The sequence below is a fragment of the Nerophis lumbriciformis genome, linkage group LG07 (genome assembly GCF_033978685.3).
Source record: "Nerophis lumbriciformis linkage group LG07, RoL_Nlum_v2.1, whole genome shotgun sequence".
Lineage (NCBI taxonomy): Eukaryota > Metazoa > Chordata > Actinopteri > Syngnathiformes > Syngnathidae > Nerophis > Nerophis lumbriciformis.
The window spans coordinates 35,935,163-35,960,243 of NC_084554.2; the positions used below are offsets into that span (position 1 = coordinate 35,935,163).

The window sequence follows — 25,081 nt, forward strand, 5'->3', positions numbered from 1 at the left end:
CTCCCCTGCCGGCCTTGTAAATCTGCGGCTTTGTCCCGGTGACAATAGGATCGAAGACAGTTGCAGTAATCTCAGCTGCAAATGTGAAAGCTGAAAGAGACTGTCTCGTGAAGGACCCTCCATGCAGCGCACTCGTTTCATTTACACACGTGCCTTTCGCCGCCTCGCTCGGCTGCATCCCTTGAAAGTTGACCGGGAAAATGAAGATGTGATGAGGACTGAGCTCTGGAAATTTCATTTAATAATATCTGTCCAATGACCGCCCTTGACCTTTGCTTTGTGTCCGAAGAGCGAAAACACCACCCGCTGCCAACATCATGTGATGAAGTCACAATGAGCATTCATAGCCATATCTTATCAATTATAAAGGACTTTTACTATATAACGTTTCACATTTGGTTACTACTGTATCTATTTCTTGTATTGTAACATACTGTCCCCTCATCTCTCAAGTTACTCCTTGTTTACTTGAAGCTCACAGCTTAAACATGATTACAAAGTAACAAAAGTACATTAATTCTTGTTAGCCACTTTCTGTGGCAGTGGGCTGGGTTTAATTTGCACAAATGTAATTTGTAATATAACACGCACAGGTAATTTCAAGAAACATTCAGGTTGTTTCCTGGGCTCCATGAATGTGTACGCTAATTTTAAAGCTAATATTCATGACACTGTACATCTGATATCTCACTATATAGTAGTGTCCAGGAAAGTTTATGCTGGCATACTCTGCATACCTTTTTATAAATAACAGTTAAAGTTAGATGGGTTTTTTTTTAATCCGTGTTTACTCGTGTTACCCACATAGAAAGTTAAATGGAACCTATGATTATTTTAATCTACATTTAAAACACTTCCTTGTGGTCAAGTTAATATGTATTAAGATATGCTTTGATGTAAATTCTGCATTAATTTGGCTCCACAGTCAATTTTATAACCGATTTTTGAAGTCTGTCTGCAAGATTTTAGTTTCTAAAGACATTCCCAGATTGAGAATGACACCATGCCCCACTTACTTCAAAAGTATTATATTTTTTCTTTTAAAAATGTACATTGTTTAAAAATACATCTTAAAGTCATCAGGGCTATTTTTTTCCAGACACGGAAACTTCATAAACATTGTACAGATTCTTCCGGTTACAACATTATGTACACAGACGCCTATCAATTTAGACCTGCATTAAAAAAAAAACTGCTTTTAGCGCCTTCAAGCTCCTCCCCCTCTCGCTCAGAGCTGAACGTAATGTCCCAATAAGCATGTCCAAGACAAAATTCACAATAGGTTCTCTAATTGTGAAATGGCAAGTGGTAGACTTTTTTTTTTAAGTTAGTTTTTTGACATACACCTTGGCACAGTCACACTGGCTGGCTTTCGTTACACTGGCATAGATAAATCAATAAAAATACATAATTTGTAGCAAATACTCATTTTTTCGGACCAATAGGTGGGTTGCATATGACGTCACATCCGTTTTTTTTCTTCGCTGCTTAATTCACACATTGGTCAAGCAGCTAGATCGTAGCATCAAAACAAGTGAGAGTGTAGGGTTTGAGCAGAAAATGCCGTATTGCTGTTCTGTTCTTGGGTGTTCCAGTCATTCAAATAGAGAGATAGGAAATAGCTTTTCTAGAGTCCTGAAATAAGTGGTTCATAAAGGTCATAAAGTGAGGAAAAAACCAAAGAGCGTTGAAGGAAATGGCTCTTAAAAATATCACTTTCATCATGTTGTGGAATACAATCGCACCATGCTTGTGTCTGCAGCGATCACTTTGTAAAATGTTTGTTTGAACATTAGATTTGTTTGAGAAACTTTCTGTGATGCAATCGTGTTTATTCTTTACTATATTAGTAGTGTTTGAGAGCATAACTAAACGTAAGAAAAGGAAAGAGATCGCATTAGTTAGTTTTCTTTTGTGGTTGCTGTGCCTAAATATAACTACAAAGAGCTGCTTGTGCAAATAAACTAACGTCATGTTAGGTCCTAGTAATAAATATTGCGATTGTTGGTCCAATCCACTGTATTTTCGTTGTCGATTTTCATAACAGAAACTAAAAGCTCATTTGTAGTTGTGCAGGAAAGCCAAGTGCTTTATTCGACACGGATGACCACATTATAGTGTCTTTGGGGGTATTCGTTAGCATCAAGAAAATATTCTTAATAGTATTAATAAACTGGATGAATAAATCTCTTGTAGGCTCAACAGCATATACTGAACCTTGATATCGCTAGCAAACATTGCTGAACAACAGGGACATATACAGGTAAATAATGAGACAAAATATAAAAACAACTGCAGACAGGAATTATAGATGAGACTTATATTTGTAGCAACAAATCTTAACCTTTTTCTCATTAGCGTCACGATCACAGCAGCACGGCACTCATTATGTCAATCAAATACGGTACTTAGCGATGCACGAAGAAGTCCAACTTTTTCACCGATTAATGTTTAATTTGTGGAACCTTCCATATGTAAAAGAATGATGTGCCTCCAATCTTTTCTTTAAATACAGTGAGTGTGAAATGAAGTGAAGTTGTGGCGAGCAGTAACGTCTCGGTGATGATAAATGGTTCAAATCATTAAAAAATATATTTTTCTTAAGAGTGTATACATTTTCTCCATCCCATTTGAAGTATGTTTTTAATGATCGCTTGTATATTTGCATCTAAACCTTTCAAAATAACCCCAAATCTGCACTGACTGAGGTAAATAAACAGTAGCCTAATAGGACCCTAAGCCATCGCTTGAAACCCAGAAGTGCCCGGATGTGCCTCTAGGTCACGTGATTGCAACCCACCTATTAAGTGAAATTGGATCATTTCCAGCAGCACACCTGGGGCCTCATGTATTAAGTGTGCATACTCACAAAAACCTGGTGTACGCCCTTTGTCACGGCATAATGGAGATGTATCAAGAGTCAACGTGGAAATGTGTGGTGCCTCACGCCAATTTCATGCTTAATTTTTACATCCTGTGGATACTTAAAGGGGAACTGCATTTATTTTTTTTGCCTATCATTCACAATCCTTATGTAATGTTTTTATTTTTTTTGTATGCATTTTAAATAGAAAATAAATGTGATAAAAAGTCCACTTACAATGGAGCCAATGGAGTCGCTCTATTTTGCCTTTAAAACCCCTAAAAACATCCAAAAACATCCATTAAGGTTTTATATACATTATATATGTAATGTAGTAACGGGCACATTTATAATAAAATTTAATATTTAGGTATTCTGCTCATTTTAAGCATACGCGATGCATTACTTTCAAAAACGCATCACAACTTTCGCTTTTTTCCATCATCACTGATTTCTAACTGCAGACTTCATGACAGCCACCAAACATAATAAAACATCACTTACTGTACAATGTCTCCTGTCACTAGGGTGCCGACTGATAGAATATTGTTTTAGTCCCGTTTAGATGAAGAATGATTTATAATCCTCACGAAGAAAAAGAGGGTGGAACCAAGCGACTTTTTGTGTCGTTCTTTCCATTACCGGGTCTAAATTGGCTGTCAAAGTGTACCAACTTGCGGAATACATCCTCATCCTTTTGCTATCCCGTTAAAAGGAATGATTTATGATCTAGAATACATTTCCACAAGCGAGGAAGCAGCTTATCACTTGATGATGTCAATACACAAGCTTGTGATCATGGCGCTGCTATAAATAGTTTGTCTGTGTAGGCGCTTATAACAACAATATCACTAATACTTGGTTAATATACAAGTCACAAAATTTAAATGAAATATCTTCGGTGGTTTTTGGATGGTTATTTATTGGGGTTTATGGGTGGAATAGAGAACCTCACATTGGTCTGTTGTAAGCCGACTTTTATTTACGAGTTAGAATGCATTAAAAAAATACATCCCGTGTCATGTCTTTCATAATGATTGTGAATGATAGGCAAAATTCTGAAAAAGTGCAGTTCCACTTTAAGAGACAACAGAGGTGGTTGTGCAGGCTTTGCGAACATTTTAATTCAACAATGTAAAAAGATTGAGGCTAGGACACAAAATTAACCTTTTTTTCCCAATCCATTCAATGCTTCATATTCATATTTGTGAGGACGTTTAGTAATTTATTTAGGCAATCATTTTGCCACCTATTTCTGTCTCAATGTGTTTTTGTGACTCCTGCATAGCTATGCAAGTCGGGCTGTTTGTGGCACCGGAGACGATGGAGGAATGGCCCGATTTTGTGTCATGTGGCTGCTACCGCAAATAAGCTCTCCTGTGTTGTAATAATAAATTGAGTAACCAAACAAGAGTTAGTATTTCCTATAGTTTGTGAAATGATGGCATGTTCAAATGTAAAATATTTCACACCAAATGTTACATACTTTTCACATAATACTCTAATCTGGCTATGAGCAGGCTACTGTATGAACATATTTTTTGTAAATTAAACAGATTATACTATATCTTAGGGGTAGTATGAGTCACCGACTAATTTCCACCTCTTCTAAAGTTTTGCGCATCATTGTACTGACTGTGTTTTCATACGGGGTGAGCACATATCTCTGGTTCCCTCGCCTGTTTTGGCCACATCCATCTTCTTCTTCGCCTTCTTCCTAATGTAGTACCACCTATTTCTTATTTGTTCCCATGTGCAGTTTTCTGATTGCACACAATTGACAGCCTCACACATTATATCTAACCTAACCCTCTTTCATTCACTGGAAACTCCAGAGGACTGCGTGCCAAAAAGTATGTTTTGGCAGGCCTTTACTTCAGCAAGAAGCACCTCCTACTACTTGTCGACAAATTCCTTCATTTTCGCTGTCTTGCTCATTATCTTTGTATTTTTTGATTGTGCAGAGTGTGGAATCTCAGGCGCATGGCTAATTTAGATATGATTTGCGTATTTAAATGGGGGCGTGATCAGGGAGTGACCAGCTATACTCCAACATGTGCGCTAAATTCCACGTTGATTGGGATGTAAAAAAGAAATGTGCTTGGAGTAATGCCTGAGCACACTTTAATACATCTGAGACTGTTTTCTGAAAATCCACATGAGGCCCCAAGATCTCTGACAACACACGAATGTGCTGTAGCACAGTGGTTGAGAATCACTGCAAGGTATAAACGTGTACTTTGTTTGAGCTTGTTTAAGGAGCAGACTAGTGGAGCCTGTATAACTTCCACACCCTTTGAAGGGTGCTGCCAATGAATAAAATCATGAATGTCTTCATTGCTACAAGTAAAAAAATATCGTAGAGCCACGGCAAAACATTGGGAATGTACAATTCATCACATTTAGATTTGAAAGGGAGCTTTTATTATTTTATGTCCCTCATCCGACATCTCGTTGTGTCATCACGCTGGACACACACTTTTTGGAGTTTGCTTGCAAGCCGCACATGTGATATCGCGGGGCTATAGACGGTTAAAGGGAGGGTGTGATGGAAGCGGCTCAGGCGACTGGTGGGTGAAGGTCAGCAGACGGTCAGTGGCTCTGGGTGCTCGCGGCACATGGCGAAGAGGCGGGAGGCGAGCAATGAGAACTCTTTCAGTCTTTTTATAGTCATTTATTGCTAATACATCAACATAAACATACATATGTAATGTTCCCTAGCTTCTGTGGGTCACACTTTTCCACTTATATGAAAACAGGTTGGGTAGTTTAATATTTCAAATGAACTGTACATGCATTAATATAAAAACAATGCACTTGCACATGGTAACATCACTTTCTTCACATTTCTTATGCAGCTTCTGAAGAAAGACAAAGCAATACAGCCTCATTTACAACGCCCGAGGAGATGTCAGCGTTGCTCTCATGAGTTTAAGCCTGTTGTCTGGCATAGATATGAAATATTTATGACGTGCGGCGTATGGGCTCGTGGCGGCGGTTGGATTGTAGGACGAGGCCAGTAGGCAATGATGTATGCAAACCAGTGGGCCACACTGCCGGCTGTCACTATTGAGACGCACTGTATACCCACTCAGACTCTCAGACAAAGATCTCCTTTCATTATCGCCGTGACAACCGCAGTGGCCTCCACACGCTTTACCTGTCTGCAGAGGATGTGTGAGACATCTCTGAGTGTGGATTGTATGTACTACAAAAGTCTAAGTGTTAGACAGAACTTTTGTCATACGACATATTAACTCCAAATAGAGCGTTTTATTCTGCAGTCAATGTGATCAGTTTTCACGGTATGTTGTTAATATTAGGAAAAAAACACAATGTTGATATTCAATAAACACCTAAACCACCACCTTGCGATAATTCCCCAAAGAATTTATCCCCTGAGTGACCTTCTTGAGGTTTCTCTCTTGTTATTTTTACCCCAATTTCTTCATTTTTTCCCTCGGACAGCTTTTGGAACTGTTTATTTTTCCCTATGTACCATAAATAGTTAAAGCCCTTTCCTTATTTTCAACATGTTATAGTTTGTGTTAACTACTGCCAAATAGAGGAATAAAAAACAGAATTTAAAGAGCGTGCTAACATGGCAAACTCGCTTTGGATTTTTGAATCATTTCAAGTACAGCAGCTCTCTGGTTTTGGCTCGAAAAGTTAAGCGTTCTTGTTTGAACTGATGAAATGTATTTAGTCAGCAAAAGCTCTGCAAGAAAATCAGTGCAATGGTGCTTTCACAATTAAATGCTTCACCTCCTAAGATCAGATGATCTAGAACTTGTCAGAACAGAAGTTAGTGTTGTGACATGAATACAGCAACTTGAAATCCCTCCCTAATGCCAGCCAATCAGATTGCGAGACGTGTGTACCAGTCTGACGCGAGCATGATCATGCAACAGAACACCAGCACCCACTAACCATGCGACCAGGCAGGTTGTGTAATAAGTATTTTTCAACATCTAGAGAAAGTAAACAGCCAAACCCTTACGTCTGAAGGCAAGTGACACAACTACAAGGGAACGAATCCCCGCCTTCGCTGTTGCTTGTTAGTGCAGTTTCAGATCAGATTTTCGTCTCCCAGTGAATTGTAGTCATGTGTCCTGTCTGCACCCTTTCTGAGCCTGGGGAGAAACTTTATGCAAAGTTTCATTGAAATCACCAGTTTTTATATTGCGGCACCCTGCTAATTTACACCTTAGGGGACGTAATGACAGAATTAATAGCAGATTTTAGTGGTTGATGTGGTCTGCTGGCTGAGGCGCCACCAAACAAACACACTACTGTTAGACTGGAAACTAAAAGTGGTTTCATCTCCGTCCGTCGGCGAGGCGAGCACGGTGACATCATCGAGGGTGAGATCTGTGGCGCCTATCAATGACTAGCATTTAGTGCTAATAGTGGACATAGAGAGACGTCTGAATAATCTGAAACCACCCTGTTATCCAAGTGCTCAAAATAAGCACTGGGCTGTCATTCTAATGTCACAAAGATGATGGCACTGTAATGATAGAGGATTGTCAGGCTTACTTTCTGAATATCAAACATTTTTAAAATATGCTTCAATCAGACATTAGGCCTGACTAGGGGTGTAACGGTACACAAACATTTCGGTTCGGTACGTACCTCGGTTTAGAGGTCACGGTTCGGTGCATTTTCGGTACAGTAAGAAAACAACAAAATATAAATTTTTTGGTTATTTATTTACCAAATTTGTAAACAATGGCTTCATCCTTTTAACATTGGGAACACTATAATAATTCTGCCCACGTTAATCAACATTAAACTGCCTCAAGTTGTTGCTCAGATTAAATAAAATGACAAAACTATTCTTCTACATATAAAAAGTGCAACATTAAACAGTTTCAAGTCAACTCATCATGCTTAATTTATTACAGCATTTGGGAAGCCTGTAGTTGATTTTTATTATGTAAATGTTATATTTTTATCAACATGTGATAGCAGGGACCCTGCCATTCAAAACTAGGCTGCTACATTACTAATGATGAATGTAACTATAGCTGAAAAAATAGTACAATAGCATTAGGAGAGACTATTCATCCCTGAACACCATGGAGTTCATGTAGGCTTTATGATGCAGTTACATTATTGTATCAACTATCAGACAGGAACTCTTCATTTAACATAATGTCCTTTTTTGCTGCTTCAACACAGCTCAATCAACACAGAAAAAGGTAAAGTGAAATAACAGACAGACAAGGCTTTGCTGTCCGTAACACGCACACACACACACCGCAAAATGAGCTAACGTTACATTAAAAGCTAATTAGCCTTCACCTCAAGCCAGGACTGCGAGCGAACTAAGCTGCCGTTTGTTTCTAGAACGTCAACAGGCTCATAGTGATGTTAATTGTAGTTGACTGGGAGGTGTTTATTATCATTTGGGGAGAGTCCGCTGCCTGATGCTTACCTGCTAAACACCTATCTGCTAACCCCACTGCAGAAGCACTGACTCCATGCGCTCTGAATACGCACTGCTGATTGGCTGTTACCGCTCTGAATACGCACTGCTGATTGGCTGTTACCGCTCTGAATACGCACTGCTGATTGGCTGTTACCGCTCTGTGTGTAACCAATCAGATGGTTGTGTGGGTGGGACAATGCTGGGTGCTGTGTAGAGTACTGACAGAAGCAGAAGAAGCGGAGCAGCTTGTTAAGACTTTAGCTTAGGCGGCTACTTAATATGTTTGTGTGGAAACTCGTTCGGTACACCTCCGAACCGAACCGAAACCCCCGTACCGAAACGGTTCAATACAAATGCACGTACCGTTACACCCCTAGGCCTGACACATAAGCACATAAATGTTCATCAATGAGCCATCCTTTTGTTTGAGTTATATAACCAAGGGGTACTTATGAGGGATCCCTGTGGTTCGCCATTGTTTACTCTCTGAGGTTAAGTAGCTTCCCATTTGGGTGATTCAAATTGGTCTTTTTGTGGAAATAAGAAAAAATCCTTATCCCTTAAATTTTCGAGACGTGGGATTACCAGGAATTATTTGCATCGCTATGGAGGCTTGTTGAAAAAACTAAGCCAAGACTGGCCGGAATGCCACAACTGCAAGTACCAGGAGGCAGCAGGAGGTCTGCCCTTCTGATATGATGCACTAATATGTTGCTATCAGCAGCCTTTAGGGTTTCACTCGACACTGCCACAGGCAGTGGCATGTTGCCTTCCAGCTATGCATTGATTCAGGTTGTGATTATTTTTCATTAATCTCCATGAATGGGTTGTACAGAGATTTTGGCAGATGTTAAAGTCCCACTGGGAGGGATGTGTGCGCATGTGTATAATCTTCTCAGATATGCTTTTCGTTGAGTATTTTGAAGATATCATGCTTTAGCTGCCTTGAACTTTCAGCCTAAAGGCAGTGACTGGAAATGTGTGGTTTGCATTAAGGTTGCAGTCCGTAGCTCTGGGTGTATAGATTGGAAGGGTGGGCCCACATTATTATCCCCCTGTTAACTATTTGTATTTTTATGGTGCACATTATAACAGTTTTCTCAGCACAGGATTGGAAAATGTAATCAGATCCCTTCATGGGTTTGCGCGATATTGACAATATACAATATAAATGATATCAATTTGGCTGACGATAGAGCTTTTAATACTATCGTAATATCGTGATAATGCAAGCTGATGACATTTACTAGATGTGTCCTGCAAATTCGACAGTGACAAGCACAGGTTGATTCAAAAAGAATATGCCAAAATCATCACATCACATTTTTGGTGATTAGTGCATAACAGATGGTATTATACATGTACTACAGTGGTACCTAGGTTTCGTTAGTAATCCCTTTCAATAGATCAGACAAAAACTGAGGTTTTTCCCATAATAATTTAAATCCAAATAATTTGTTCCAGATACCAAGAAACAATACCTTAAAATACATTTTAGAGAGAATAATTGTAGTTTTACATGCAGAAAACAATTAAATTAAAATGGTGCGTACGAAAACCAAGGTACCACTGTACATTATAGTCTACATAATAATGTCTTCAACGCTCTAAAGTAGGGTTATCCAAACTACGAATTGGGGCCAAGTGAGGCCCTCCGGTGTCTTCACAAGATATTAAGGAGTAAGGCCCACAAGGTGCCTTCACCTTGATGTTAAATGTCTGCCAGTCTAAATGCTACAACTTTGCCACCATCTACCATCTAGTGGGCATCATGATTAAATCAGGTCAATGACCATGAATTGATTTTTGTGTGTACACAGCGCAGCATATGCATTTATATGACCCAATCCAAACAACCTTTCCCACTCATGGCGCTAAAAGACTGCAACCATCACAAAAAATCAACACACATGGTCACACATAACACAACCTGCTCACTGAACTTTGTGGATATTACAAAAAACTTCCATGCACCATATTTTTTTCATAATTACACCCATTTAAAATATTTTCAATGTAAGATGGGAAAATGCAAAACACTCGCTCCATGTTTGTTGCATTTTAGCTGCTTGATATTTCTGATTGATTACAAAACTTTAAGGGCGTTGTCACGGAAGTAAACAAGGTAGGAGTTGAACTTTCAAATACTCTAAACCAGGGGTATCAAACGTACGGCCCGAGGGCCAGATCAGGCCCGCGGACAGGTTTTATCCGGCCCGTGGGATGAGTTTGCTAAGTATAGAAATTAACCTGAAATATTTCAATGAAAGAAACAGCTGTCCTAAATGTGTCCACTGGATGTCGCAATAGCAATTCTTTATATCTTTTTAGATGATGCTACATATGTACAAAATAAACCACATGATGTTAGTACATCAATCGAGGAATATTATCAAACTACATAGGTTATACTGTAATTTGATTTTGATATCATTTTTTTTATCTTGATAGATAGAAAATTAACACCAATGAGTTGACTGATTAACATTATCACATAATTTATTCAGAAAATATAAATGACCAATAAAGATAGAATACTATGTAAATGTAAAAAAATCCCAACAATATGATTTGTACAATTTCAGGATGTGCTTGTTCTTTTTTTAAACAAAGAAAATAATCTGACGTTGTCTTTATTTTTATGTTATCGTGCCGTGATTTTACCAGTCTGGCCCACTTGGGAGCAGATTTTTCTCCATGTGGCCCCCGATCTAAAATGAGTTTGACGCCCCTGCTCTAAACCATTGGGGGGCAGTATATGACGTGAAACACAAATGAGCAATGCATGATACACATGGTTATGGTCAATGTTTTGCAATTGGAATGCTGTCAATAAGTAATGTACTCTTCCCTTTGCAGGTGAGTCAAGGTAATGTTCCAGGTGTGGAAAGCGCCTCCCTGGCCATGGACACTGAGGAGGGTGTGGAGGTGGTGTGGAATGAAGTGCTTTTCTCGGACAAGAAGGTCTTCAAAGCACAAGAGGTGTAACAATATTTCCTTTGTATAATTTTGGGCTTTTATCCAATCCAGTGTATTGTAAAATACATCGTGGTGGTCCATCATGTATGTGACAATTTTAGATAATATCTATAATATCTGATGTAGGAAAAGATCAAGGAGATGTTTGAGAACCTGATGCAGGTGGAACACCCTAACATTGTCAAGTTCCACAAGTACTGGCTGGACATGAAGGAGAGTCAAGCTCGGGTAGACCTTTTTTTTTCTTTATTTTTTTTTTTCTTTACTTTTTTTTATCTTTATCGAGATGCGCCTCACACGCTGTACATACTCCACAGGTCATCTTCATCACTGAATACATGTCATCGGGCAGCCTCAAGCAGTTTCTGAAGAAAACCAAGAAGAACCACAAGACCATGAATGTGAAGGTCGGTCTCGGCTCTCATCACAATGTTGTTTTTTTTCTGCTGTCCAGTCACTACTCAAAACCATTTTATTAAAACAGGATTAGAGGTTATGTAACATAGCAGCCTGATGGCCCACAGAGCTGGTACTCGAGTCCACACAATGCTTTGAAACCTTCCACTTATTCATCCAACATCTACCTTCCTGTTGTTTTATTGTAGTAGTATTGTGCTGCATTTTGTGTGTTGTATTTAGGCCTGGAAAAGATGGTGCACCCAGATCCTCTCTGCCCTCAGGTACTGGATTATTCCTGATTGTGTCATTTTATTGCAGTACTGAGCAGCAATTATTTTATGTATTTTAGTTATTTGCACTCTTGTGATCCACCAATAATCCATGGCAACCTGACGTGTGACACCATCTTCATCCAGCATAATGGACTCATCAAGATTGGCTCAGGTCTGACCCCTGCAGGGTTTTGCATGCCATTACAACAAGATAATCCAGTCCTACTGAACTATTTTATTCATGCATACTTCTCTTTCCACAGTGTGGCATCGGCTGTTTGTAAATGGTAAGAAGCATTTGCTGCTTGTTTGTATCCACATTTGTAAATGTATTGTGCCTCAGTGATTTGTATACTGTTTTTCCTCCTCTTTTTCAGTATTCCCAGATGCAAACGTCCAGAGCAAGGGGAGGCAACATCGTGACGAGCAGAGGAATCTTCATTTTTTTGCACCAGAATATGGAAGTATGTATACATCCCGCCTCTTTCTGCCTCGAAGAGGTAATAATGTAACTACGTACGTACGTGACCGTGCATGCGCATTAGATTTGGGTGTTCTTAGCTAATAATAGTGATTTGGATTGCTAGGGTTAGCTGTCATTAAATGTATATTCTATCATGACAACAGGATTACAAATTGTTCGTTGCTTCTTTTGGACTGCTTTTGTATGTGTGCACGCGCTCTCTGCGCGTGTATGTGTTGGCGAGACAGAGTGAGTGACCGCCGTAAAAAACAATCATTTTATTCGGGCCGGTAAAACATTTTACTACACAAACTTAGTAATTGGGAAAATATCTACCGTTTTAACACAAATGTGTTCTGTTAAACCACTAATGGTAACACAAGCTAGCCAATTGTGTTCTTGTTATATTTATGCTTCGAAAAGTGTTGTATGTAGGACATACTTGGTGTCGCACTTGCAAACTTCCTCCTCTGTTCAGGGATGGTTTTTCAACCTTGATGAAGATGGCTTTCTTCGCTTCTCCTTCTAGAACTGGATCCACTTTTCATGAAAGAAATTCATATTCATTGTAGGAACGTGCCGATCAACTGGCCACTGATCAGTATTTGCCTTTTTTCATGAAAAAGTACAGTATGTGATTGTCATTGTCGATGAATAACTTTCAGTACCGATCGTCTCAGGCTGACACTGTATTTATGTTTAGTCCCCAGACTGACAAGATAGCAGCTAATTGTGTATCTCCATGCACAGTGTGGAGCCGCTCCCCTAAATTATAATAACCACCCCCATTGCGGCAAATAAACTGCATTTCTCAATATCTTAAGTACCATTATCACTGAAGGACGAGGCTAAACATGTTACAGATCAAGAGCAAGACAGGGGAAAGCATGCTCATAGCTAAGCTATCTGCAAGGCTAACTTGAAACAACAAATGCTATTGTTGTTTTTGTTATTTTTTACAAACTCAGGGAATAAGTCCCTGGACACACGAGGGCAACAATCTAAGGATTTAAAAGAGTAGTATCGTTTTTGCTTTTGTTTAATAATTGTGTACATTTGACATTGTTTTGCTCAAACAAATGTATATAATACAAGAGAATATGGAACTACTTTAAATATCGTGTTGATATTGTTAAACTGTCAATAGCACTCACCATGAATACATTGCGAAATGTACAGTTGATACATGTGATCAGTATCGGTATTGGTGTCATTGGTGTCGGCTAATCTCACACATGGCTGATTGGAATCAGCAGCATAAAACCTTTATCGGAACATCCCTAATTAATACCTCATAAACTTTTCCACATTTTGACAACCACGATTATTGATATATTTTATTGGGATTTTATGTTAAAGACCAACACAAATCGGCACACTGTACGTGATTTTTTATTTTTCAAATTAAAACTGAAAAGTCATCTAAAAAAGAAATGGTTCTCTATTATTTTCTGTAACACACAAAGAATTGAAATACTATTTAGAACCGGAACATTTTTTTGTGTGTGTGTGTTTCAGGCATTAGCATTCTATATGCAATCACCTGATTGTTCAAATAGAGTAATAACAGGGGCTGAAATAACATCTGCAACAATTTAAAACAATTTCCAAGTTCAATTTACTCATGGCACCCCTGACAGCTCACTATTTGAGAAGCAATCATTAGACAACTACTGAAGGCAATTGTTTGCACTCAGAGTAAAGGGGGCTGAATATTTTCGCACGCCTTGTTTGTTATTTGTTAAAAAAAGAAAATGAAAAACATGAATCATTTTCCTTTAACTTTACAACTGTGTGACGCTTTGTGTTGATCTATCACATAACATCACAATAAAATATATTTACGTAAGTGGTCGTAATAGGACAAACACTTTTTCAAGCCGCTGTAGATTACATGATGCAGGTCTTCCTGTACTACCCGGCGGTTAAACATTAACTATATTTTCATGCGGGACAAACTTTTCCTTTAAGTTTCTCGTATGTCTCCACCCACTCACCTCACTCCGTTTTTGTGCTTCCAGCGGGTGAAGATGATTATGCCATCGACATTTTCTCCTTTGGCATATGTGCTTTGGAGGTGAGAAAAGCGCTGGCTCATCTTGCTGGCGATGTGTGTGTTTTAACAGATGATTTGTGCCTCTAGATGGCAGTGTTGGAGATCCAGGCCAATGGAGATGCTGCTGTCTCCAAGGAGGCCATTGTAAATGCAGGACAATCCCTGGAAGACCCTCTCATGAGAGTAAGTTTTAAGTTTACATATATCGCCTTAGTTTATTTTTTAATAAGAATCAAATATACAGTGATGCTGGTTGTTTTTCCCCTGCAGGAGTTCACACAGTCTTGTTTAGGCCAGGACGCCAAGCTCCGTCCCACTGCTCATGACCTTCTCTTCCACCGGGTCCTGTTTGAGGTCCACTCCCTCAAACTGCTGGCTGCCCACTGCCTGATCAACAACCAGTGTGAGTCTCTGGTTCATGGCGTCTATCCCTGTGTGAGCACTTCTCGCATTTAAGGTTTGACCATTTGTGTCCGCAGACTTGCTTCCTGAGAACTGCGTGGAGGAGAGGACCAAGTCATTTGACCCCAACGCTGTCATGGCAGAGATCAAGCATGAAGACAGGCTGGGAATTCAGCTAAAGTAAAATCAAGCACCCTGGTATTTTTGGAAACGTATGAATATCACATATCACGTGGAGACCGGTGTTAACATTTCCCAATTTATTATCCTACAGGTACTCCCACGTGTCCCCTTTGGAACTGGACAAGTTTCTGGAGGATGTAAAGTGAGAATTACAACTTGTAATTTAGAAGTTGTAAACATGGTGGGTACAATCTGTGTTTTGTCCTTTTCAGGAATGGGATTTACCCCCTGATGAACTTTGCGTCATCTCGGCCACACCCCGTACCCCGCGCACTCTCCTTGTCTCAGGAGCAGGTGGAGACGGTCAAAACGCCCACCCCTGAACCCCAGGAGACAGAGACCAGGAAGGTTGGTCTTTCACATATCAGCACACAGTCATATTAGTGACTTCTTATACGTACAGTGAAGCCTCGATTTACAAACTCAATTGGTTCCTGAACATGGTTCGTACAGTATATAGAAAGGTTCGTATCGCGAAGCAGAGTTCACCAAAAAAAAATGTAAACATGAGCCTCGACAAACGTTCTTATTTATTTATACATATAAATATGTGTGTATATATATATATATATATATATATATATATATATATATATATATATATATATATATATATATATATACCGGTGTGTATATATATATATATATATATATATATATATATATACACACACACATAAATATATGTATATGAATGTATATGTAGATGCATATATATTTATATATATATATGTGTAGATGTGTATATATGTAGATGTGTATATGTGTGTATATGTGTATGTATATATGTATATGCCTGATCACTGGTTGTTGATCAGGCAAAAAATAGATTTTCGAATTAATCGCGATTCTTATTTGTAACTATTCGGAATCGATTGATAAAAATCGATTATTTAAAAAAAATCTGTCCCGTCCAGGCACTCAGGCAAATCATATTGTTGATGTAGATGCCCATATCTGCTGTACAGATTTACCGGTACTTTAGAAAAGAGAAGTGTGGGATATTTCTCTCGTTGCCTTCTTTATATTTGACCTCATTAAATGTTTTTGTTGCGTTCGGGTGGAGTGCATCCCAAAAAAACGCATAGACGGAAAGTTTTTTGCAAGCAATACATTTTCCTCTTTATTGCTAGGGCACTCAAACATCAGACAAAAAAATGCGATGGTGGCGTAAACAAGCACACCATGAATATAGAAAAACACAGACTAAGGCGCTAGGCAAAGCTCAGAGTAACTGGGCAGACCTGGATTACCGGAGAGTTGCTGGTACACAGAAGATTCTGCGAGCGTGGAATTGTCATTGGAAAATCAAAGCTCCAGCACCAACATGCTGCACCGGCAGTTAATTAGTGGGACTACTAATTGGGTGCAGGTGTGCCCTGTGGTCTCGAGCCTGCCGCACGTCACTCTGTGGGAGAGAGAGAGAGTGAGAACAGGTGCGGGACAGAAAACAAATACACGAGGACATAAGAATACCACATTTTGGGTAGAATTATATTAAACAAAACCTCTTTTAAATAAAATATAAATATATATATATATATATATATATATATACAGGTAAAAGCCAGTAAATTAGAATATTTTGAAAAACTTGATTTATTTCAGTAATTGCATTCAAAAGGTGTAACTTGTACATTATATTTATTCATTGCACACAGACTGATGCATTCAAATGTTTATTTCATTTAATTTTGATGATTTGAAGTGGCAACAAATGAAAATCCAAAATTCCGTGTGTCACAAAATTAGAATATTACTTAAGGCTAATACAAAAAAGGGATTTTTAGAAATGTTGGCCAACTGAAAAGTATGAAAATGAAAAATATGAGCATGTACAATACTCAATACTTGGTTGGAGCTCCTTTTGCCTCAATTACTGCGTTAATGCGGCGTGGCATGGAGTCGATGACTTTCTGGCACTGCTCAGGTGTTATGAGAGCCCAGGTTGCTCTGATAGTGGCCTTCAACTCTTCTGCGTTTTTGGGTCTGGCATTCTGCATCTTCCTTTTCACAATACCCCACAGATTTTCTATGGGGCTAAGGTCAGGGGAGTTGGCGGGCCAATTTAGAACAGAAATACCATGGTCCGTAAACCAGGCACGGGTAGATTTTGCGCTGTGTGCAGGCGCCAAGTCCTGTTGGAACTTGAAATCTCCATCTCCATAGAGCAGGTCAGCAGCAGGAAGCATGAAGTGCTCTAAAACTTGCTGGTAGACGGCTGCGTTGACCCTGGATCTCAGGAAACAGAGTGGACCGACACCAGCAGATGACATGGCACCCCAAACCATCACCCAACCATGCAAATTTTGCATTTCCTTTGGAAATCGAGGTCCCAGAGTCTGGAGGAAGACAGGAGAGGCACAGGATCCACGTTGCCTGAAGTCTAGTGTAAAGTTTCCACCATCAGTGATGGTTTGGGGTGCCATGTCATCTGCTGGTGTCGGTCCACTCTGTTTCCTGAGATCCAGGGTCAACGCAGCCGTCTACCAGCAAGTTTTAGAGCACTTCATGCTTCCTGCTGCTGACCTGCTCTATGGAGATGGAGATTTCAAGTTCCAACAGGACTTGGCGCCTGCACACAGCGCAAAATCTACCCGTGCCTGGTTTACGGACCATGGTATTTCTGTTCTAAATTGGCCCGCCAACTCCCCTGACCTTAGCCCCATAGAAAATCTGTGGGGTATTGTGAAAAGGAAGATGCAGAATGCCAGACCCAAAAACGCAGAAGAGTTGAAGGCCACTATCAGAGCAACCTGGGCTCTCATAACACCTGAGCAGTGCCAGAAACTCATCGACTCCATGCCACGCCGCATTAACGCAGTAATTGAGGCAAAAGGAGCTCCAACCAAGTATTGAGTATTGTACATGCTCATATTTTTCATTTTCATACTTTTCAGTTGGCCAACATTTCTAAAAATCCCTTTTTTGTATTAGCCTTAAGTAATATTCTAATTTTGTGGCACGGAATTTTGGATTTTCATTTGTTGCCACTTCAAATAATCAAAATTAAATGAAATAAACATTTGAATGCATCAGTCTGTGTGCAATGAATAAATATAATGTACAAGTTACACCTTTTGAATGCAATTACTGAAATAAATCAAGTTTTTCAAAATATTCTAATTTACTGGCTTTTACCTGTGTGTATATATATATATATACGGTATCGAGCACTATTTTTTGGATAACCTTATTAAGACATATACTCCGCTCCAAATTGACATTTGTTGAGCACTGTACGACGATCAGAAATGGAAAAATTCAACATCGACTACTCCACGAAGAACATTCCCATACCCGCGCAGAATGACTACAAGCTAAGGCTCATAGAAAAGACGGAACACTTCCTAAGAAGGATGCGGTGGAAAGCACATTTTTTTCCTCCACCCTGAAACAAAAGGAACGCAAAAGAAAACTTACGGATTCAAATCTACCAAGAACCCACCCACAGTTGAGGAACTAAAGGATTTTGAGAACGACATGCTCAAAATGATACAATCAGTCAAATTCAAGCCAATCCGCAACCCACTCCTCACCAAGCTGAAAAATGACAAGGAGCGCATCAAGAAAGTAAACAACCTCATCATAGCTGCCGATAAAACCACAAACTTCTACAGAATGGACATACCAGAACATCACACCTTACTGGACAGAAGCATCACCAAATCATACAAAAAAGCACAACCCAACACCTTACAGAACATCCACCTGGAAAATAAAAGGATCGCGGCTGAACTGGACATTGAGGACAGGGTGGACGCCACAGCCAACAAGGAAGCCTTCATCACATTGAAGGACCACAAACCCAACTTCGCAAATAACCCAACATGCCGACTAATAAACCCAACTAAATCTGAAATAGGAAAAATCAGCAAAATAATCCTGGACAGAGTCAACACAAAAATCAAGGACAAAACACCACTCAACCAATGGAGAAATACAGCAGCAGTAATCAAATGGTTCAACAACATCCAAGACAAACAACAGCACAACTTTATCTCCTTTGATATCGAAGAATTTTACCCTTCCATCACGCAAGACCTACTGACTCAAGCACTAGACTTCGCCTCAGACTACGACTCAATCACAGGCAACGAAAGAAACATCATCATCCACGCAAAAAACTCCATTCTCATCCACAACAGTACACCATGGCAAAAAAAGAACAATGCAACATTTGACGTCACTATGGGAAGTTTTGACGGAGCAGAAACGTGTGAACTCGTTGGGAGTTTCCTCCTCTCCCAGCTCGCTAGCCTCAATCTGAACCTTGGTATTTACCGTGATGACGGACTGGCAGTGTGTCGCGCCTCGCCAAGGAGCAGCGAGAATACCAAGAAGCGCATATGCCAAATTTTCAAAGAGAACGGCCTACGGATCACGATTGAAGCCAACAAGCAAACCGTCAACTTCCTTGACGTCACTTTCAACCTGAGAAATAACAGCTACCAACCATTCACGAAACCCAACACAACACTCCAATACGTGCACCATGACAGCAACCACCCACCCACCACCACGAAAAGAATACCTACCGGAATTAATAAAAGGCTATCGATGCTGTCATCTAGCAAAGCTGAATTTGACCAAGCAACCCCCCCGTACCAAAAAGCCCTTGATGAAAGCGGATACAATTTCACCCTCACCTATGAACCCACGCCAGGAAACCAACCAAAAAAGAACAGAAAACGAAACGACATCATCTGGTACAACCCCCCATACAGCAAAAACGTCTCAACTAACATTGGACACAAATTCCTCAATCTGATTGACAAACACTTTCCCAAAGACAACACCCTAAGAAAAGTATTCAACAAGAACAACATTAAATTGAGCTACAGCTGTATGAACAATATACGACAAATTATCTCAAACCACAACAAAACAATTGCAAATGAGCCGTCGGCCCCCGGACAGAGCGACTCCAAAACCAACAAAGGCTGCAACTGTCGAAAGAAACCTGATTGCCCTCTCAACGGGGGGTGCTTACAAACATCAGTTGTCTACCAATCTAAGGTAACACGCAAGGACATTAACACATCCGACACATATGTAGGATTAACCTAGGGAGAGTTCAAAACCAGATGGAACAATCACAAGGCTTCTTTCAGGAACCAAAACCTGCGGAATACCACAGAACTCAGCAAACACATTTGGGACCTCAAAGACAATAATGTTGAATATTCAATAACATGGCAAATTCTTGCATCCAGCACACCTTACAATAGTGGTAATAAAAGATGCAACCTATGCTTGAAAGAGAAACTGTTTATTATTTACCGTCCAGACCTGTCATCCCTCAACAAGCGCAGCGAAATTGTAACAGCATGCCGCCACAGACGGAAACACCTCCTAGGTAACACATGAGCCAATCACCACGCCCCTACGCCAGCCTGCACCCACCCACTCTGTGCCCTATATAAACCATGGTATGTGAATGCTCCCATTAAAATCTCCTGATGATTGAGGGAACCCCCCTCATGAAACAGGCCTGTAGAGATGAAATAGTCTTGTGATTTTTTTTCCCACACATACATATATTTCGCTCTACTACGGTATCAAGCACTATTTTTTGGATAACCTTATTAAGACATATATATATATACATATATATATATATATACTGTATATATATATATATATATATATATATATATCCATCCATCCATTTTCTACCGCTTGTCCCTTTTGGGGTCGCGGGGGTGCTGGAGCCTATCTCAGCTGCATTCAAGCGGAAGGTGGGATACACCCTGGACAAGTCGCCACCTCATCGCAGGGCCAACACAGATAGACAGACAACATTCACACTCATATTCACACATTAGGGCCAATTTAGTGTTGCCAATCAATATATATATATATATATATATATATATATATATATATATATATATATATTTCAAACAAGGCGGTAATGGAGAAACAATCTTTTTATAATCAAAATCACACAAACAAACGGCAAACTAAACTGTCAACGCGCACACACACACACAAGAGTCCCTTTGGTGCTCTCAAAAGCGTTAACAGCCATGTTACTACAATAATATTTTTAAAAAGTTTTAAAGTTTTTCCTTGCTGTCCGCAAATGTCAGATGACATGACGTCTCGTGGAGAAGGGAGGGCAGGCAGAGAGAGGAAGAGAAGTGTGCGTGGGATCCCTTTCCTCTCTAAGTTTAAGTCCACAGAAAATTCCCTCTTTTAATCAATGAAGCGTTCGTACACCTCGACATGGTTCGCAGACAAGAGCATATTTGGCACGATCTAAAGGTTTGTAAACTGAAGAAAGGTCGCAAATAAATCGAGGATCCACTGTCATATTTAATAATAAAAAAGTTGACATTTTCAGTTCTACTGCTGTTTTGTAATGTTCCAACATTACTTGTACCTATTATTTAAAACATTTTGAAAGATGTGTGTCCTGTTCTCTAGGTGGTTCAGATGCATTGTAACTTGGAGTCCAATGATGAAGGGACCAAAACTCATGTGAGTCGCATAGTATATCAGGTACATCTCAGTATCGGACTCAATGTTAAATATACATGATTATATCTTCATTTGATCTTAAGAGGTAATGAATTAAGGTGAGCCTCATTAACTTCTGACTTTTAAACCTTTTCCCCAGTTGTCTTTATTCCTAAAGATGGATGATAAACTTCATCGGCAGCTTAGCTGTGACATCCTTCCAAGTAGGTTCACCACTACTGTGTCCTAAAAGGAAATATTTCACACGAGTCATTTTAATCTTGTGCTCCATTCAGCTGATACATCCAAAGACCTTGCAAGTGAGCTCGTACACTACGCTTTCATCAATGAGGTACGTGTATTTTGAACACCTGCTATAGACAAAACAAAGCAGGTGTTGATGTACTGTGTGTTTTGTTTTTGTCATGAAGGAGGACATTGAGAAGGTGGCGGTGTTCCTCGAAGACGCCATCAGTCGGCACAGAGTACGAGCACTGGCATCTGGGAGCACCCAGTGAAGGAGGAGGAGTCATGGCAGCAGATAGAGCCAGATGGATGTACGGGGAGCCCCAGGGAGCCGTTGAGAACACTGATAGAGAAACGAAAAGGGGGTATGTGGCACCCTACAGCCGCAAGTAGAAGGAACAGAGCCAGAACACTGAAGGATGCTCAACTTTGAGGGTCTGAGAGCAATGGCGGCAAGGGAACAGAAGCTTGTCGGAGGACCAGATGCGTCAACACAACAGTGAATGATTGACAAAGCCTTTTCCTTAAAAGGGCTCATCTGCCTTAACTTATGTTGGCAACTTTTCCCTAATGCCTCTGTTTCCAGTGTCATTCATTTTACTTACAAATGCAGCAGCCGTCTTTGCAAAGGAATGTTTTAGTACGCATCAATTGCACTCATGACAGCCCAATTTTTCCTTTACATTCTGCACTTAATTACAGTTTTTGATACCCCATCCATCCTACAGTTATTCCATGCGCTTATTTATTTGTATTGTACTGTGAAGCATTGTACAAGGCGTCTTTCTTGATTTATGTGCGCTATAATATTTATGGCTTGCAAAGTAACATACCTCACTGCATTCCTCCTTGGGTCAAAAGTTACTTCTCCCGCAGCTAAACAAGAGCAATTAGCCTGTCTTTTAGCCTGTAGTGCTCTTAAGGGGGGTTTTCCTCTATAAAAGTGTTCTGAATGCCAAAGACTTGCAAAGTGCCTAGTATGGCAGACAGAAACTAATTCAAAATCATTGGCATAAAAGCTAAGTGGCTAATTCGGAATGTATCGTTTAAAAAACAGATGTCCAACATGTGCAAGTATGCAAAATCAAATGAGTAACTGAATGTGCAAATGAACCTTAACTTGACTCCAAGCTCACTGAGAGAAGCAGATTATGTACACAGGATGAAAATATCAGTAGATCGTTGACTGCAGCCATTATTGGACAGTTATAGTTCATAGGGAAAACATTTTGAGACACAAATCATACATGGAAAGGAGTGTGCAGTTTCATTAATTTTGTAAAAAATGTTACTACTATTTCATATTTTTCTGTGTCTGCTTGTTAAACCTTCCAACATTCTGTCTTAACTCCGTCTAGAGGTGTTATTAAGTACACAAACATTATTTTAATATATGTAGTGTTACTACTGCTATTATGCAGAATTTGTGTTTACGATATATTTCTGTATACAGTAGAAAAATTCAACCATAATATCTGATATAAGAGTATCAATAAAGGTAAATTCTAGCAATCATCCACTCCGATAAGACTCGATACAAAGAGCACAACATTTTCCAAAAATAAATTAGACATTAAATGTTTGTATATTGTCTATTCTGTAGTTTTTAAGTTTTGTCTTACCAATAATGCTTTGTTTACTCCAAGAAGTCACAATTTTATAACAGACTGCTGTAAAGTAATTGTTTAAAGTTTTACTTTGCTTGCAAGTGTATCTATTTAGACAACTTTCCAGCGATTCACCTTCTACTGTATATAGGCTGTGCAGTACATATTTTTTGGTGGCTTTTAGAGGTTTACTTTGGATCCAATTCCAATGTGAAACAGTGCCACTTGTGCTCTTTAATGATCTCATTAAACGCATGTCTTAAAAACCTGAAACTTTTAAAAATTTAAGCATTTTTGCCTTTGTAAAAATTTAGCATTTTTGCCTTTGTAAAAATTTGGTTGGAGAAGGGGTACCCCGCCTTCCGCCCGATTGTAGCTGAGATAGGCTCCAGCGCCCCCCGCGACCCCAAAAGGGAATAAGCGGTAGAAAATGGATGGATGGATGGAAGGGGATCTGATCAAGAAAATTGACGTTTGAATTTTTCAGACATAGTAGAAAAGAAATATTAATATTGGCAAATTGAATTTTAACTGTGATTCTGTTGAATGATACTCGCTTTTGAATGTGTTCTACTACTGCATTTGTAAAGTATACACAGTATATATTGTAACAATGGCAATGAAATAAATGACAATAAACTATGTGATATACTACATTTTGTGGAATTATTTTTGCGAAAGAATAGACTAGTTTTTTGACTGTTAGACTGTGCATATTCCGTCATCTTCACAAAATAAAAGCACGTTTTTTAAAACTTCGAACTACTGTTGAATTGTGCACAATCGATTATCTTTACATTCGTTTTGAATAAACGCACACACGTCACAATCCGTATAGGTTGTATTCACCTGCCACTGTCAGAGCATGTTGCCTTTCTCAAAGAAAAAATGCCCTATGCTTGCGTTGTTTTGGGCTGTTGGAACCGTTCAAAACGCAAAAAGTTTATTCAGAGTTCCTCAAGAGGTAATCTTGAAGGTGCAAGTGCAAGATTTTACGAAAAAGACGAGAAAAGTGGCACGCAGATCGAGTCGAAGGACGTACGAATTCGCAGTGATCACCCCGTTAAAGGTTTGTTTGCTATACTTTTGATTAACGTTTAGTATTTCCCATTTAATTATGTTCTTATTGTATTTTGTCTTGTTTCTGAGTTGTGTGAACGCATTTTCTACGAGGATGTCGTATAGTACCACTCGGCGAGTCTAAATAAAAGAAAGCAAATGTGAGAAACACCTAAAAGAATTAAGATTTTACCAAAGGCAGCAATCATAAATGAAGCTATGTTGAGATCCATAGTTATATTTTGATAAAGACGGCAAAAAAGGTGGCGACTTGTCCAGGGTGTACCCCGCCTTCCGCCCGAATGAGATAGGCTCCTCCAGCACCCCCGCGACCCCGAAAGGGACAAGCGGTAGAAATGGATGGATGGGCAAAAAAACACGCGTAAAAAACGGCGCGCGCAACAAAAAAGCAATTAACAAACATGGCTCTTGACACGAAGTTAAATCGTGAAATGCAACCTTACCTGAGCAAAAACGATACGTAATTATCCGGGATAGTTTTATACCAATTGCATGGAACCAGTCACACACAAATAAGTTGTAGACCTCCATGGGATCATTTGTTGACAACAAATATATATTCAATTGCATAATTTTATTTTTGCTCGTATTTGCTTTTAATGAATAGATCTAGACCCCTTGCGTACTTAGAT

General features: G+C 39.5%; 1 protein-coding gene across 2 annotated transcripts in view; it reads left to right on the forward strand.

Annotated features, from left to right (window-relative positions):
* The window catches only part of LOC133609571 (nuclear receptor-binding protein 2), a 45,618-nt gene extending 21,605 nt beyond the window's left edge, over positions 1-24,013 (forward strand). The window contains exons 2-18 of one of the 2 annotated variants that reach the window (XM_072913511.1): positions 11,157-11,279; positions 11,403-11,504; positions 11,594-11,683; positions 11,916-11,956; positions 12,025-12,119; positions 12,211-12,234; positions 12,325-12,411; positions 14,432-14,487; positions 14,554-14,649; positions 14,737-14,869; positions 14,946-15,048; positions 15,143-15,193; positions 15,264-15,399; positions 21,484-21,558; positions 21,677-21,740; positions 21,813-21,868; positions 21,948-24,013. In XM_072913511.1, the coding sequence (XP_072769612.1) occupies positions 11,157-11,279; positions 11,403-11,504; positions 11,594-11,683; positions 11,916-11,956; positions 12,025-12,119; positions 12,211-12,234; positions 12,325-12,411; positions 14,432-14,487; positions 14,554-14,649; positions 14,737-14,869; positions 14,946-15,048; positions 15,143-15,193; positions 15,264-15,399; positions 21,484-21,558; positions 21,677-21,740; positions 21,813-21,868; positions 21,948-22,034 (1,419 nt within the window). In that variant the 3' untranslated portion in view covers positions 22,035-24,013. The remainder of the gene's footprint in view (positions 1-11,156; positions 11,280-11,402; positions 11,505-11,593; positions 11,684-11,915; positions 11,957-12,024; positions 12,120-12,210; positions 12,235-12,324; positions 12,412-14,431; positions 14,488-14,553; positions 14,650-14,736; positions 14,870-14,945; positions 15,049-15,142; positions 15,194-15,263; positions 15,400-21,483; positions 21,559-21,676; positions 21,741-21,812; positions 21,869-21,947) is intronic. The other variant, XM_061965279.1, reaches the window with a different exon arrangement.
* Positions 24,014-25,081: the final 1,068 nt, after the last annotated feature.